Genomic DNA, 17,369 nt, shown 5'->3' on the forward strand with positions numbered 1-17,369 from the left:
ATTATTTTTTTCTGTTTTTTTATTTCACCAATTTTTGTCACATTTACCTTTCTTCACTCTCTGCTTCCCATTTCCTTTCCTTCCTTGTTTTAGAATTCCTTTCCTTTAAACCACTATTTTGCAACTAACAAATATGGAAATTCAATCTTGGGAAATTCAGAATAGATTAAAAACACTCTCAAAATATTAAAATATTATTTTTTTTAAAAAAAAGAAAGAAATAAAATTGTAAGGAGATAAAAGAAGGCGAAAAAAAAAAAAAAAACATAGATAAAAGAATGACAATAATGTGTATGTTCTTGTTCATATTTGTTTCAATCATCCTTCCCCTACATGTACAGGCTAACATTGGTGATTTCGACGACCATTGGAAAAGTCGAGAACAGCAAGCAAAAATGAATGCAGCTAAGGCTTATGATCCAAATCCACAAGAAGCGTGTCACACGCTTAATAAACTAGTTCATGAGTATGTTATTACCATTCAACTTTCATTTCTTACAATAATATGCTCTACTCATTTGGTTGTAGGGGCATAGAGACCTAATAAATTTCAACTTGATAATAAGAAGTCTTTTAAATTTGGATTGATAAGTTGATGTTAGATCACCAACATAGACGTCAACCCAATCTAACTCATCCTTATAGATGCAATAAAGCAATGGCAGATCTAGGTGGGTGCCTAAGTGACACCGGCCCCACCAAAAATATTTTAATTTCTTTATTTTGTTTTAAAATTTAATTATATTAATTATATATAAAAGACTATATCTACATAATTATTCACTAATTGTCCCTGCAGGCTTAGTATTTTAGATCCGCCTCTGCAATAAATTTTTTGATCACACGCTTTTTTTTTCAAAGGCTTCCAATCATTGATGTATTAATGATACTAATATAATACTAATTTAAGTAATATTGATTTTTTTTTTTTTTTTTGAGGGAAATAATATTGATTATATGTTTGATGACACAGAAACTACCATGAGACGAGCAACAACAATACAAGGAGGGGCTTAGGGAAGTATGATGGTCATTGCCTAGCCGCGAACCCTATAGACCGGTGTTGGAGATGTGACAAGCACTGGTCCATGAACCGTCAAAAGCTAGCTGATTGTGCTAGAGGATTCGGTCACAAGACAAATGGGGGTAAAAAGGGAAGAATCTATGTTGTGACCGATGACTCGGATGGTGACCTACTAAACCCTAAGCCAGGAACCCTCCGCCATGCAGTCATCCAAGATGGACCGCTTTGGATCACTTTCAAGCATGGCATGGTGATTAGGCTAAGTGAAGAGCTCCTCGTTTCGAGCAACAAGACGATAGATGGCCGTGGAGGGCACGTACACATAGCTGGCGGGGCTGGTATAATGTTACAATATGTGGATAATGTGATCATACATAGTGTACATATACATGATATTAAGAAGGGAAATGGAGGGCTTATTAGAGATTCTATGAACCATTTCGGGTTTAGGACTGCTAGTGATGGTGATGGTATATCTATATTTGGATCTACTAATATTTGGATTGACCATGTTTCTATGTCTAATTGTATGGATGGTTTGATTGATGCTATTGAGGCTTCTACTGCTATCACCATCTCCAATTGCCACTTCACTGACCACAATGATGTAAGTATACGCTCCCTAGCCATGTGCTATATGTTTGAGTCGTTATATAGGTAATCACATTGGGCAATAATGTAGACAAGATTTGATTTAAAGTCTTTCGTTTCATCTACAAAATTTTACAAGATATAATACTAAAATCTAGGATATGACCAACAAGTGTTTAGATCAGTTGATAAGATAGCAGTTATTCTACTAGTCTCGTGATTAGAAAGTTTGGATTATCAGAACATTACTAAATTTAATGATATATGTATAGGTGATGTTGTTTGGAGCAAGAGATGGTAATACATTGGATGAATTAATGCAAGTAACAATAGCATTCAACCATTTTGGGAAGCGTTTGATACAAAGAATGCCAAGATGTAGATATGGGTTCTTCCATGTTGTTAACAATGACTACACTCACTGGGAAATGTATGCCATTGGAGGAAGCCAACACCCTACTATCATTAGTCAAGGAAATCGCTTCATAGCACCTCCTAATCTCTTTGCTAAAGAGGTAACATTATCAACACTAGTACTTGCTTATGTTCTTAAAATGGATATAACCTAAAGTTTTTATTAATGATATCATGTTGGTGAATGTAGGTGACTAAGAGGGAATATGCACCATATAGTGAGTGGAAGAATTGGCTATGGACATCGGATGAAGATATAATGTTGAATGGAGCTTTCTTCAATCAATCTGGAGATAATACACAGAAATTTGCCTACACTAGGCAAGACGTGATCAAAGCAAAACCCGGAAGTTATGTCAAGCGTCTTACACGCTTTGCTGGTGCTCTTAATTGTAAGGAAGGCGAAGCATGCTAAAATCGCGCTTAGCTTCTTCAATAGATAGCTATACTTTTTTCTCGATCCATTAGAATAACTACTGGCCTTGGGGTTAGCTACTCTCATTTGTGAGCAATAGGAGATGCGTAAACAAAGTTGATTGTACTTAGTCGTATGCTTTAGCTAACGTACCCCTCTTTTATGGCTTGCTTCTTGCTTACAAATGGAGGCAAGAACAAGGAGAAAAATGCAAGGAATCTAGGAGCAAAGGCAATGTTTTTTTTTTAGTATGTATATCATGATTATGTTCCTAGGAAAAACTGTAGTTTTGAAAGGATAAATTGCATATTATACTTGCATACATTCGTACGAATCATGTGTGTGCTTTACCGAAGTGAACCATAAATCGAGTCTTGTAGTTTCTTTAAAAAATAGAGCATAACTTGAATTTCCTTCAATAAAAACAGAGCAAAACTTAAATCAAGTAGTTGTTCTAGCAAATGAAGTCTGATCATTAAGAAGAGGCTTACATCATATCCAAGTCACTGGAAGTTGTACTGTCACATTACTAATAAAGTTCTACAACTCAATTAGGGCTTCAGTATACCCTTCGTGAGGAGGGCATCCTAATATCTTTTTATCTTACCTTCTTAAAAAAAAGGAAAAAAAAAAATTTAAAAAAAAATGGAGCTTCAATAAAATAATCATTGAAGGTCATATGTAAAACTTAAATTTTTAACTTATCAAATTTAGATTAATGACCTTTTTTTCTATTTTGAGAACAAACTAAGAGAAATTTAGGACAAGGTAATGAGCATTTGCACATTGTAAAAAACATATTTTTGTAGATTTTACCATTTGGGCATTTGACGAACCTCATTTTATGTCTTGCTCAAATGATATTGTATTATAAACATGATTACAAGCAAGCCTTGGAAAATTGGCAATACAATGTTATACAAGGGAATGAGCATATCCCATCCAAAGGGACAACATCGTGAAAAATGGAAACTAACTACAAAACTGTATGCGACACATCAGTCCTCCTCTGGATCAAGACCACCAATACGATGCCGCCTCCTGTCAAAAACAGCTCTGAAGGACTCTTGCTCTGCACGCTGCCTTTCTTGAAACATGGTATGCTTCTTCGTCTCTCTAGATTTTCCGGCTGTTGCTTCTTCCTTAGGTAGTGGATTTGACTTCTGTAGAATATAAGGCAAAAAGTTTATAATATTCTTGCAAAAAAAAACTACTTGTCCTTTTAATACAATACAACTAAATTGAAGTCCTTTAAATTATTCAATGAAGTTCAAGTTGGAAACCCACCAAGTTGTAACCTGAACCCGGGCCAATGACTAATGACACCAAATTTGCTTTCTTGACAGCACCAATGGAAAAACCAGTATTGCCACCCTATAAAACAGCATTATATACAGTTAACAAGGAACCAGAGGTCAGCGTATTTTAGCATACAGCAAGTCAGCAACATGCAACCCAAAAAATGGAAAGAAATCCACAAGCAATAAGCAACACAGTATAGAAGGAAATCCACAAGCAATAAGCATAACTCCAAGCATGGAAGACTTGGAAGTAGCTCCACATTAGAAAATTGCTAGCATGTCATTGACAAAGCAGGTTTGCAGCTTTCTAATTGATTGTTAGACAAGCCAGGCATGGGAATGAGGAACAAATATTAGCAACTCCTCTCGATTAAATCTATCAGCATAACTCAATATACCCCGCAATCACAATTCTTGGGTAAATCCTTGGAAGGACATGCCAAGTAGAACCATCAAGTTCAAGAAACAGCATCACATTTAGAGAGGAGAGGAGATTGTAACTTCTTTTCCCCATTGTTCTGCCAATTGAGTCAAAGGGGAAAACAGAAAATAGAATTTTAACATTCAAACTACCTAACAAAATCAGGTGAATCACAATAAGTATAGCTACGGAAACACAGTTTATCAAAAGAAACAGAAAAAATTTAAGATATTGCAGAACAAACAAGCACAATATGGTTACAGCTACTACTCCTGGAAGGTTTAACTTATCACAAATGAGCCATCAAAGTTTAACCAAAAGGACACCAAAATAACCATTTAATGGTAGACCGTAGACCTTTAATTAACTCCTCTCTCGAGATAACACTTCTGATTTTCTGGAGTATATATATACAAATGTAAAACATGGACAAACTTTGATTTCACTATCGCAAAACGAAAGACAGTGAAGAAGACAATTATACACAACGTCACAACCACAATATACAAAAGTTGAAAAGTGGAAACCACTATGCATGACTGCAGAGTATAGATCAATTAGACAATTACAGATCAAGCATGTAGATACATTGAAAGACGAAAAGAAATAGCATACCTGATCTCCCCAGTGAACAGATTTACCTTCTCTCCCATATGTTCTGACCAATCCAGACAAAACAGTGGCCTTGCCCTTCAAAACTTGATTTATCTCATCATCGTCATCATCCAAATTGTCTGACCATTTACTACGTCCTAAATCTTTGACTTCTTCTGTTGGATGATCAACCTGGGAATCCCAGTTCCTCTCATCCTTTTGGGAAACTGTATTTTGAAGACCAAAACTTAACCACATACCCTTCCTCTCTATTCAGGATTTTTATGTTATACAATTGATGTCACTTCCAAAATGATTATAATGACAGCTTGAAAATTTGCAAGAAATTCTAAAAGCTAGTCATGACAATATAATCCTTTACCCTCTAAAAATCTTCAACTTTTAATGAGTGACCCAGCGAAGAAGCTAACAATGTATAAACAGCTAAAAACATACAATCATGAGAAGTAATGAACCAAAAAGCATTCAAAAGATCTGGAAAACACTAAAAATAACTTCCTATGTTTCTTATTTTAGTTGACACACTTCATCTAGGCACACATTTATGAAGGTGTGTCAAAAGATGTTAAAAGCCAATAAATACCCCTTGCCCACCATATTTCAAATCAATTTAAAGATGTTAGTGAGCATAAAATGGGATTATACATTAAGAAACTTGCCAAAAAGAGACTTGTCAACTTAAAGAATTTTCCTAAAAAGGAATGTGTCAACTAAAGAAAACGGAGGAAGTATTACATAAGGGTCACAAATGCAAGCATAATACAGCTTTAAGCCAAATTTACAGCAGGCAGCATTTCACAATATAAACTGCTCATAGAAATATGATCCCACCAAATGAAAGAAATAATCATCTGCTAAATAGTGTCTTGAACTAGTATCAAGCAGTGGAATAGGGTAAAAAAAATCCACTCCCAACTGCATTGTTAATTTGCAAGGCTTTCAAATTATATACTACATAAGACCCAAAGTCTCCAGACGAAGATGTAACAATGTAACAATTTTGATTAAAACATGTAAAAGTAATAAATTTTGATTAACAATGACTACACTAACTGGGTGTTGGCTTCCTCCAATGTAGTATAAAAAAAAAGGTTTTAAAACATGTAAAAGTAATAAATTTTGATTAAAAAAATTTTGAATCATACCATAAGACCCAAAGTCTCCAGACGAAGATGTAACAATTTTCTCGGCTACTCTTTCATCAACATCCCCATCTTCCGTGTCCATATCAACCTGGAATGCAGAAACTGTCATCACAACAAGAAGACTTACACAGCTAGTTTGGCAGGTACTAGACAATGATAAATGATGGTAATTGACTAATTGTATTGAGTCTATACTCCATCCATTCATTGAAATTGCAACACTTTTCTTGTTGGGAAGTAAAATAATTGTAAAATCGCTTTATTTGGATGATGGTCCTCACTATCTCTCTTCATCACATTTTTTCTGTTTTCATCTCTCTACTCACATTTAAAAAAGTGAATCCACCCATATTGCAGATTTGCAGTTTTAACAAATTACTGAAGTCTGAAATTTTGCAAGAAACTTCTGAAAACATTGTCCATGGTTATGCTTCTCCACCACTAAGAGTTTCTTTTCAAGAATGTCCATGTGATAATGAAAATAAATTTGACATAACATACACGGAATTAAAGTTGCATTACTAGGGACTTCTTTGCAAATAAACACAGGTTCATTGGTATTACCATCACATATAACTGCCTATGGCCTACCAAATCAGCCAACAGATTATGACCCTTAAAGATAATACAAAGTACAAATTAAAAGACTCACGGTATTTTTTTTTTTTTTAAAGTAATTTATATTACCTCTTCTATATTGCTCTCCTTCAAATCATCTCCATGGAATAAAGACTGTCATAAATGTATTACACCCATATCAAGTTAGAACAATCTTGCTAACCATAATTCGAAAAGGCTATAGAAAGGACCATAGATTAAACCTTAGCATCCACTTGTAAGTACATTGATGGAGCTTCTTCCCATTTTGCAGCCATCTTTTCCACATCAACCTGATTAAAGCCGTGAATATTCCTAGCAGTGCAACCCTGAAATTTTTTTTACAGATTAAAAAAAAAAAAAGTAAAAGTATTTAAGTCAAGAAATGATAGCTCATCTACTACCCCCAAAAAATATGCAATACCCTAAAACATTCCAATCATCAAAGACCGCAGGGGATGAGGGGATTAAAAAAGGAAATATTTTAAAATGCCATACAAACAGAGACTTTCTATGATCCTCCTCCCTCACCCCATCCCATCCCCTTGTTTTTATTCTTTCCATTCAACAGTACCTTAGCTAAAGAACAAGGAGAGAGAAAGACGGAGAAAGAGGCAACTTGTGACAGTATAAGAGACAAAATTTTCACACAAGAGGTATGCATCATCCCCAGTTGTAACTTGTAAGCCATGCTTTAAAGGCAGCACGAGAAGCCTAAACTATGACCAACAAATACATGAACGTCCTAAAGGAAACTCACCGCAGGATCCTTGTATGGTGCTTCCAGTACATAAACTTCATAACCCGACCTCTGAGCAAAAAATAAAAAGACAATCATTAGTTAAAGCATAAAGTATAAAGTATTAACTCAGATAGGATGGAGAAATTCAGTTAAAACAGAAATAAAAGCAGCAAAAGGACAGTTAGTGGCTGCAAAGTCAAACCAAATAACAAGCTTAAGCCATTAGCATTAATATCAATATAGCAATGAGCCAATGAGTATAAAGCAGCATCAACGTCTGCTAACCTTTGTTGATGTTGCAATATTATTACAGCAAAGAGTCACAAATTAACATCTAAAAGACAAGTGAAGCAAGGCCAATAAAAAATGTAGCAAACTGGCGCACATGGGTATTTTCCCATCTGAGCTTGAGAAGAATCCTTTTCCAGACCCCCAAAAGAACATGAAACAGACAACAAAATCTCGCATTACTGATTTTAAAGAAACAGAATATACCTTTGCAGTTGCCCAAAACTGAGCAAAATCAGCTACCCGCAGATTGCGGTCATCCACTAAGACGAGGCACAACAAATCAGCGACAAATGGGTCAATTGCCAATGAAAACTGCATCTGATGTCAGTGAAGATAAAAGCAGTGCAACAGCACTACATGACCACTAAGACCCACAGCTAAACTCAACAATGGAAATTCGTGAATTCCTATATAAATCAGGAATATTATTTCATGACCTCTTGTATATCTATGCCTATGATTTTTCTAAAGAGCATATAGAAAGCATAATTTTATAGCACGGAAAGCCAAACCATACATTACTAGTTTCATAAAATACGATTAAGTCATACTACAAAGAGAGTATAAAATTAGAAGATGCAAAAGAAAATAGATCAGTTGTTATTCACTAGTCTAATCATTAATCATACCAATTACAAAGGTGAAAGCACCCTCCTCAAGAGTCTTCTTAAATGCCTTTAGCATGCTTGATCTGTAAGCCTGTTGCAACAAAAACAAATTCAGAAGTCAAGACTTCCAAGAACATCTGAGCAACAGAGAAAGACATTTATAATTTTCAATTAGTGCAATACCTCCTCCATTTCAGGTTCATAACAGTACTCTAAGACCATCTTCATGGTAGGTTTCTTGAACCTTCCAGAAGATTTTGAAGCCTCATTCTCCTCAACCTATGAAGCAAAAGATGACTACATGAGTATGAATTATTCAGATTTTAAGTTTAAAACAGTGTAAATAAACATCTCAACTGGATTAGGGTTGTAAAAGGATATTTTACCAAAGTAACCAAACTAATAAAACACTTCACCCCATAACGAATGTCCATCTTCCCATAATTAGGAAAGCGCACTTACTAAGCTTTCACATACTCATCACATCCAATTTTCAACAACATCCTCTAATTCAAAATTTAAATTATGCTTGTCGTGTTATCCCTTCAATATGATTTATAGGCCTATAAACCAATACACTGTGCTTAAGGATCAAACTAGTATATCTTACCGCATATAACAAATCAAACTGAACATTTTATGTGGAACATGAGAGGATAAAAAGCCAAAAACGTACCTTCTCAACTTCCGTCATGAAATAATCATCCATTGAATGAATTCTGGGAGCACTGCCACCATGTTCAACCTCCAAGTCACGTAACATCTTAGCCAAGTAACTCTTTCCACTTCCTGTGTAAAATATTGCAATGGTGAGGAATCACATCCTTTTATTTTTTGAGATAATGTTTACTCATTTAACTGCATGTGCATGTGCATAGTGCTGTGCTAATTTCATGCACATACACATTAGGATTTTTTTCCCCCTTCTTACTCGTTATAACAAGCTGATGTGGTTGGGTTTTACGAAATTACGAATATGGCTAGAGGATTAGATGTATTTCAAATTGTTTTAGAAGTAGGAATAAATATTTTAAAACTTTTTCCGGTGATTTCCTAGATAATTAGCCTCAGGTGACTTATTTTTGTTACAGTATGCAGGATCAAGCTAAGATTAAGGTCATATAGTTTTGTCTTAATCTCTTTAGGAGTTAATAGTGATTATCTTTTCACCCTTACTTGTGTTTCAAGTATATCTCTAGCCTTTTTTATTTAATCAATTGATCAATTTTGGACTGTTTAACTTAAAATGAACACCTGGATTCTGCTAAGTCTGTTTGAGCTATCAAATATATACTTCCTCCGCTTCTATTTACATGACTAACATTCCTAAAATGGAAATGTCATATTACTTGACCCATACTATTTGTGGTAAACTTTTGGGGGATAAATTCTCTAAATTACCCTCAAAAAGTGCACATGGGGACAACTTTTGGGGATAATAAGGAAGGCCATGTGCAACAATGGCCACAAAGCTACAATTTCTCTCTCTTCTCCTTAAATATTGTGCTCAAGGCTATGGGTCAAGTAAATAGAAACGGAGGAAGTATATATCATCTTCTCCAATAAATAATTAAAAGTGTATCTTGACATATTTTAAAAAATATTGCTGCTTAAAACATTTCTAGTTCTTATCCATCTGGTACCAAACAGATAAAAAATACTCCATAGACCAAATTAAAAGTTCACGAAGAAGAGAACGTCAAGATTCAGCAAAAGGGTCTAGCAATGGAAGTACCTGGTAAGCCTCGGAGTATAATCACAAAATGGTCTGGACGAGATTTCCGATGAGGTGGTTTGAATAAGTGGGCAGCATCTATAGTTTTTGGTTTATCAGGAAAATTGTTCTTTGATGGAATGGTTTGGCCATCTCCAAGATATTGTCCAAATGATGTCAAAGGTCCTTGAGCATCCTGGAGAAAGAAAGAACACCAATGTAACAGTTTGTTGGAATAGGGAAGCAATAGAATTTTAAAAATAAAAAATTAAAAAAAGAAAAGAAAAAAAAGTAGCAAACTCCACAAAACGAGTCAAATAGACACAAACATCATAAATTATCAAATAGGAGAAACCCTTGTTTTTCAATTAAACTAGCAGCACCATAACAGATGATGCAAGTACTTTGTATTTTTCAAGAGTTCAAAGAAAGTTCTCCTTAGGAGGGAGGGGAAGTCTAGCAGGCTGTCAATCATGTATTCCAAGATACCAATTAACCATGACTTGAGAGGCTACATCACTCAGCAACCTAATTGGCATATATGAATATTGGGTACATATCTTCTCCTACCTTCCAGTAGTCTATTGAGTATCTCAGAAACAACATCTACTATGACTATACCATGACATCTACAAGCAAACAATAAATAAAGGAAGGTTTGGATTCACTCACCCGTTGAAAGGCACCACGAGACATATGTCCAAGTTGAGAGTTCAGCGGATGTGAATTTGCCCGTGTGTGAGATTCAGGAATCGGAGCATGTGAAGAGTGCACTGGAGCTGAAGAGCCAACAGGAACAGGAAACAATGAAGAAGATGCTCTGGGTGGTGAAGTTAAAAGCTTGTGATCTGCTGGCCAGGGACCTGGTGGCTCCATAGGCAGAGGTGGAGGTGGAGAAGCTGGAAGTGGAGGCTGCATGTCAAATCCTTGTGAAGCATGAAAATGACCCGTGTTTTCTGAAATAGAGTTACCATAACCACCCTGGTAATCCATATGCGGGGCTCCGTAATGAGGTCGTGCAGGAGCAATATGATTACCAGCTGGAACCTGATAACCATCAGGAGGGGGTGGCCTAGTTTCAATTGGTGGCCTTAAATCACTTAAAGGGCGTGGAGGACCATAATCATATCTCGATTGACCAGGTTGCAGCACTGCAGGAGGAAGTGGTGGATGACCACCGGAATAGTGGTTTGCTGTAGGCAAATTGCTCCTTTGATCATAATGTATAGGAGCATTGTGAGAATGCATAGGCTCCACATTGCTTCCATAAAACCCCTCATTTGAACCATGCGACATTCCATAGTTCGAGTGATGATAACCATGATCTACATCCGACACACTCCTTTTCACGCTATACCGTGATCCATACCCCGTCTGGCATTCTACTCCATCCCTTTGATAATGCACCCCATGCCCCACCCCAGCAGGGTTGTTACTCATCTCCACATTGCTCAACGGTCTCACTCCAAACTCACTCGAATTCCCAGGAACCCGAACATCAACATTCCTATCAAAACCCGAACTTTCTAGAGCATTCCCCCTCATATCCCCACCAAAACCAAACCCCGGATTCGGTCCACCATGATCATGAACCATCTTTAACCTTCTCTCACCACCCTCCACCGGAATTTTCGATGCCGGATAATTCCCATCGCCATGAACCCCATACATCCCAGGATAATTCCCAACAACCCTTAATCTCTTATTACCCCTATCATTCACATTGTTATAATAATCATTCCCCATATAACTACCATCCCCAAAACCAGGGTTTTGCATTGAATATGGACCTCCATTAACATTCCCAAAATTACCCACATGAGGAAAACTAGGGTTTCGATTACTATACCCCGGATCATAATATGGGTCACTAGGATTAGTATTATTATAAACGGGTCGATTCATATTAATTGGGCGAAAATTGGGATCCAAATTAGGAGCAGAATATGTAGAGGGGTGAGGAAGAGGAGGGCAAAAGGGAAAGTGAGAGATTGAACAAGTTGGGCAGATGTTACCTTGGATTGTTGGGTGAGGACGCCATGAATGATCCATTGATTGAGCTCTGATTTGCAGTGAATTTGCAGGAAAAAAAAATGTCGATTGAATCGAGGAACACAGAAATAGAGAAATTGAAAGGACTAGTAGTATTAAAGATTTTCTGAGATTTATGTGTTGATGTTTTCACTTTTTAGTAGGATGGGTGGGTGTAGAAACTAAAGGAGGGGATGAACATAGAAAACTGCCTTCAAAATCAAATTGTGTTATAATCTGGGTTTTCTAAAGATTTGGTGTGGTTTGATTTGGGACGGCTTAAGCTTAATGTCACGGGAAGAGCGCAGAACCCCCGTGCGACGTCTGAATCTCCGAGGAACGGCAAAATGACACAATATTACCACAAACACGTGCATCTGTAAGGCACATAGGTATTAAAAGGTTTGCCAGTTTGCCTCATATGGGATCTGCTGTGTTAGGTCATCCGAGAAACTGTTATCACGTGACATTTAGCTCGATCTATTCGACAAGATCAGATGTAGTTGTGGGGATAGTGGTTAGCTATAGAGAGTGGTGTGTGGTTGTATGCTTGTATCTAATTATTTGCGGGAAAAATTATTCACAACAGTTTAGCTCTACCTACGAAACGTTTATACTTTAAACTTTGACAATCCATTTTTTTCTTTGGTAATGTACAAACATTAAATGGTATTTGTATTATGAACATTGTTTATGCTATAATCACAAGATCTGTATAATCATTAGGGTACTACTTCCTCCATCCCAAAATTAAGTGTCATTTCTAATCATCAATAACATAATACTACAGACACCGAAAATGACACATGTCACATCCAGGTGTTGTTTTTTCCCCTCCAAAACTTTCCCTCCCATTTTAGCAAAAATCTTTTATTTTGGAATATTTATATAATACAACTATAACACTCCATAATCCAATGCATTATCTTTATAATAATTGTATTCCTTTTTAATTCGTGTTCAACTTACTTAAAATAGTTACTCAAGATTTTAAGACGTTTTAATTAAGGAGGGATAAGATATAATTTAGAAGGTTAAAATGTGGTGGAGAGTATAAAATAAGGAGCCAAAAATACAATATTAACATTTAAATTATCATTATATGTATAATTGTACAATAATGGATTCAATGGAAATATATATATATATATATATATATATATATATATATATATATATATATATATATATATATATATATATATATCATGGTGTTGATTTGAAATCTTATGAACCAATATAATTGAGTTAGTTTTTTGTTATATATTTCTGTAATAATTTTACCAGAGAAGGTTTTGCGTAAAACGAACTCACGTGAGTCCACTTTATAACCTTCAAACACACCAATTCCATTTTCTCTCTCTTCCATTTTTACAATCCTTCATTCATCACCATTTTTTCACATTTTCTCTCTCCTCCTCATTCGGATCCTTACCTCATCGTAGAAGCTTCCTTCTTCTTCTTCAATGGCGGACTCTGTTGAACGCAAACCTCGACGACCGCTGCCTTTATTATTATGTATTTGTCCCTATATCAAGGCGCATCATGGGAAATCCTCATCGGATTAGCTGGGGTGTTTGAGAGATTCAGGAGAAATTATGCAATAAAAAATGGGTATGAGTCTAGTTTTCTCAGTCCAATGTCAGATCTGAGTGCTTTTTGGCTGCTAATACAATACTGCCTCATCGGAATAGCTGAAGTTTTCTGCATCGTGGGATTGCTGGAGTTCTTATACGAGGAGGCTCCTGACGCCATGAGAAGCATTGGATCCGCCTATGCAGCAGTTGTTGAGGGTTTGGATTGCTTTGCTGTAACCATTTTGAACAGCATTGTTAAAGATGCCACTGTAGATAACGAATCAAAGGGCCGTTCTTGGTTATCCCAGAATATCAACACATGAAGATTTGATTATTTTACTAGCTGAAGTCTTCTGCATCGTAGGATTGCTTGAGTTCTTATACTTATTATCTAATTTCTGACCAATATTATCTAATACCTGACCAATATTATCTAATTTTTTATACTTATTATCTAAAATCTGACCAATATTATCTAATTTATGACACTTATTATCTAATTTCTGATACTAATTATCTAATATTTGACCAATATTATCTAATTTCTAATACTTATTATCTAATACCTGGTCAATATTATCTAGTTTCTAACACTTATTATCTAATATCTTACCATTATTATCTAATTTCTAACAATTTTTTTTTTTTTTTTTTTTTTTTGTATGATTGGACTCACTTGAGTTCCTTCTACATAATACTTTTCCTTTTTACCAAGTTATAACTTTTTTTTTCCTTCAAAAAATCTACTCGTATTAACTATTACTAAAATATGTCATGCTTACATCGATCATTTTGGGCATATGTCAAGCTATCGTTAAAAAAAATTCCCGCTAGTATAATATATGATGTCAACTTTAAATCTTTTTTTAATTATTTCACTTACCTTATTATTTGGAAGTACATTTTTTTTTTTGAACTAAGTTAATTAATTCATTAATAAAAAGTCATACTACACCTTTTAAAAGAAAAATTAAAAAAAAAAAAGTCATACTACATCTAAATTGTATAGTTTTATTGGGGATAACATGCATCATTAATTTAATATAATGTATAATATTTTTAAATATTTTAAACACAACTAATCAACAATAATATTATTTTTCTCAATTGTAGTTTTGATAATTTTTGCCTTATTATTTCATTTTTCTTTATGCATTGCACGCATTTGTGTTATTGCACGACTTGCCTCATTTTTATATTTATTTATCACAAATTAGTTATATGAAAAAAGATTATTACTATCGTGCATCGCATGGGCACTAATCTAGTGTAAAAAATAAAAACATCCATTATTAAATTTGTAGGGTGCATTGCACTTTCACTTGCAATGATACATTTTTTAAACATTGTAAAAATGTCCATAATTATAATTTGTAGATCGAGTTTTTTGCACTTACTAAGACGCTGCGTTTATTTATTTAACAGTTTGACCGCAACTATGCCGGATAGCCCGGATTACAACAACATTTTTCGGTGAAAGGCGGCTCAATGCATTGAGCAATATCATTACTACATGCAGTCTGACACTCTTTTTGAGTACAACCTGGAAAAGGTGAACATTCGTCGTCGTCATCGTTTGTTCCAATGTGTTGAAGGAACACTTTATCAAATCTTGAACTCATAGCACTAGAACCTGCACTTATCCAATATGATAAAAAATAAATAAATAATACGAGTACCACTACTATCAGTAACTTTGATGATTACATGCAATATCATCGGTTGATATGATAAGAAAATTTTCGGATTCGATTCACATTTTAATTTTTGCGAATGTCTGAAGTATCTAGCTTTTTTTATTTTTCTGTAGATTCCCGTCAAAAAAATATATAAACTGTAAAAATATTACTCCGTAATAAAAATGAATTAAAAGTAAAATATTATGGAGTAATAAATTAATTAAATTAAGGATAAAGTAATTTAAAGTTTTAACACTAATATTGTTTAAATTTTAACACACATAATACTTTAAAGCATATAAAGTTTTAATCAATGTCTGAAAATTATATTAGATTAAATTCTACAAATTTACTACATATAAAAATAGAAAGTATAATCATAATTCATAATAGGGAGATTTATCAAACTTTGTAATGTATAACGCTTACCGCAAAGTAGAATAACTAGTAGCACTAGCATGAGAGACGCAAAGAACTTCTTTCCAACCATTTGTTATAATTTCTTATTGCTTGTATTTAGAGTTATGGAGATGAAAAATTGAATTATATATAATTAAAGCATAAAGAATAAGCCTTGTGAGAAAACCCTTCATAACTCATGCTTTTGGCGGCCTCTTTATATACTAGTAGATTATGATATTATTGTTGATTTCCTAATAATTATATGATTCCTTTCCTTTTCTAAAATATATTGTCCTTTAACATATGATTATGATTTTGGTTTGTTATTAATGAATCCTATTAAAAAAAAAAAGGATTATTTCCTTCCAAATTTTATTCATAATTTTCTAGATTTGGCTCCGATCCTTTCTTAATGAAAATTATTGCACTATTTAATATGCACTGAGAATTATTGATTTCCAAATATATTTAAATGAAAACTTGTTTTTTCCACCTTAATTTTGCTAAATAGAAATTATTTTTAAAATATTAAAATTATTTTTGCCGAATTAAATTTATTATATTGATTAAAAATTATATTTTACTGATTCACTATTATTGTATTTGTTCTTCGATGCTATTGATTTTGTTTATTAAAATTAAATTTACTGAAATTAATTTATCTCTTATAAATTAAAGACTTGTTCACATTTACTGAACTGAACTGAACTGAATTGAACTGATTGGAGCTGAACTGAACTAAATAGAGCTGAAATGAATATTTTATGAGAGAAGGAAATTAGGAGCTGAACTGAAATTAAGTTGAAGTGAACATGCCCTAAGTTATTGTATTTGTTCTTCAATTCTTTATTATTCTCTATTATTTGTAAATTCTTTAAAAAGAATTATTCCTTCCAATTCTATTCCTTCCAATTCTATTCATAATTTTCCAGATTTGGCTCCTCTCCTAATGAACAATTTTGCACTATTTAATATGCATAGAGAATTATTGATTTCCTAAGATTTTAATGATTTAGATCAAATTGTTCTTTCTACCTTATTTTTGTTGAACAATTTTTTTTAATGAAATTACATTATTGTATTTGTTCTTCGATTCTCTATCAATTAATTTGTATTATTGTATTTGTTCTTCTTCGATGAACTGATTTCAAGAATGGTTTTGAATGAATCTGGAGTTGGTTCTCATAGTTTTGGAGTCAATTTTAACGATTTTCTACTATATCTTGAATGACAATCATCTAGGTATATAACCTAGAAAGCATGTTTTCACTGGTTCAAACTTCATTAACTGGAGTAGAACAATTAGAAAGACGATGATTGCTAGGAAAAAGCTAGGTTTTATTGATATCAATATTCCTACACCTGATGTTAGTTCATCATATTATCAGAAATGGTTGAGAAATGATTATATATTGATGAGCTAGTTGTTGAATTCTACAAACTAGCCAAGTGTTTCTTGTTTGAGAATTCTTTTGCTCGATTGTGGAAAGAGATGCAGGAGAGATTTGGTCATTCAAATCTACCATAACTGTTCAAATTGTGTAGAAAATTAACTTGTTTTTACTGATGAAAATCCGTGGCAAATGTGGTGACCAAACTAGGAACATTTAAAAAAACACAAAAGAGTACTCTAAAGTCTGTTGGCTTCCCCTCCTAGAGATTTGGGGATCGAATCCTACCAAGTAAGGGTACTTGAGGATATCAATTTTCTTATCCGCTCTTCTAAAAACGTCTCTATGCCACGTAGACCCCCTCACTACGCCACGTCACTAACTCAACTCCTTATTATGCCATGTCATCTA

The 17,369-nt window shown here is 34.2% G+C and overlaps 2 protein-coding genes across 2 annotated transcripts; one reads left to right on the forward strand and one right to left on the reverse strand.

The window, feature by feature from the left end:
* Positions 1-287: 287 nt before the first annotated feature.
* LOC145566180 (pectate lyase-like) lies at positions 288-2,444 on the forward strand. The gene is made up of 4 exons (XM_081625688.1): positions 288-466; positions 974-1,631; positions 1,888-2,130; positions 2,220-2,444. Exons 1-4 carry the CDS (start codon positions 288-290, stop codon positions 2,442-2,444), a joined length of 1,305 nt encoding a protein of 434 aa, XP_081481814.1.
* A 746-nt stretch (positions 2,445-3,190) lies between these two features.
* On the reverse strand, positions 3,191-12,317 carry LOC145567286 (uncharacterized). The gene is made up of 13 exons (XM_081626546.1): positions 10,551-12,317; positions 9,900-10,074; positions 8,841-8,953; positions 8,348-8,443; positions 8,186-8,255; positions 7,761-7,816; positions 7,284-7,334; positions 6,748-6,852; positions 6,614-6,658; positions 5,927-6,014; positions 4,782-4,987; positions 3,732-3,818; positions 3,191-3,607 (listed from the first exon to the last, which is right to left on the reverse strand). The coding sequence occupies exons 1-13, from the start codon at positions 11,928-11,930 to the stop codon at positions 3,443-3,445; spliced, it is 2,637 nt and encodes an 878-aa protein (XP_081482672.1). The 5' UTR covers positions 11,931-12,317; the 3' UTR covers positions 3,191-3,442.
* Positions 12,318-17,369: the final 5,052 nt, after the last annotated feature.

The sequence above is a fragment of the Chenopodium album genome, chromosome 11, assembly GCF_948465745.1.
Source record: "Chenopodium album chromosome 11, dcCheAlbu1.1, whole genome shotgun sequence".
In the NCBI taxonomy this organism is placed as follows: domain Eukaryota; kingdom Viridiplantae; phylum Streptophyta; class Magnoliopsida; order Caryophyllales; family Amaranthaceae; genus Chenopodium; species Chenopodium album.

Excerpts from the sequence above, each read along its gene's own strand:
- LOC145566180 (XM_081625688.1), top strand. The coding sequence starts at position 288 with ATGTGTATGTTCTTGTTCATATTTGTTTCAATCATCCTTCCCCTACAT. Across the intron at positions 467-973 it reads CTTAATAAACTAGTTCATGA|AAACTACCATGAGACGAGCA; the intron begins GTATGTTATTAC and ends TTGATGACACAG. Across the intron at positions 2,131-2,219 it reads CTAATCTCTTTGCTAAAGAG|GTGACTAAGAGGGAATATGC; the intron begins GTAACATTATCA and ends TGGTGAATGTAG.
- LOC145567286 (XM_081626546.1), bottom strand. The coding sequence starts at position 11,930 with ATGGATCATTCATGGCGTCCTCACCCAACAATCCAAGGTAACATCTGC. Across the intron at positions 6,853-7,283 it reads CACCATACAAGGATCCTGCG|GGTTGCACTGCTAGGAATAT; the intron begins GTGAGTTTCCTT and ends AAAAAATTTCAG. Across the intron at positions 6,015-6,613 it reads AGGAGAGCAATATAGAAGAG|GTTGATATGGACACGGAAGA; the intron begins GTAATATAAATT and ends TCTGCATTCCAG.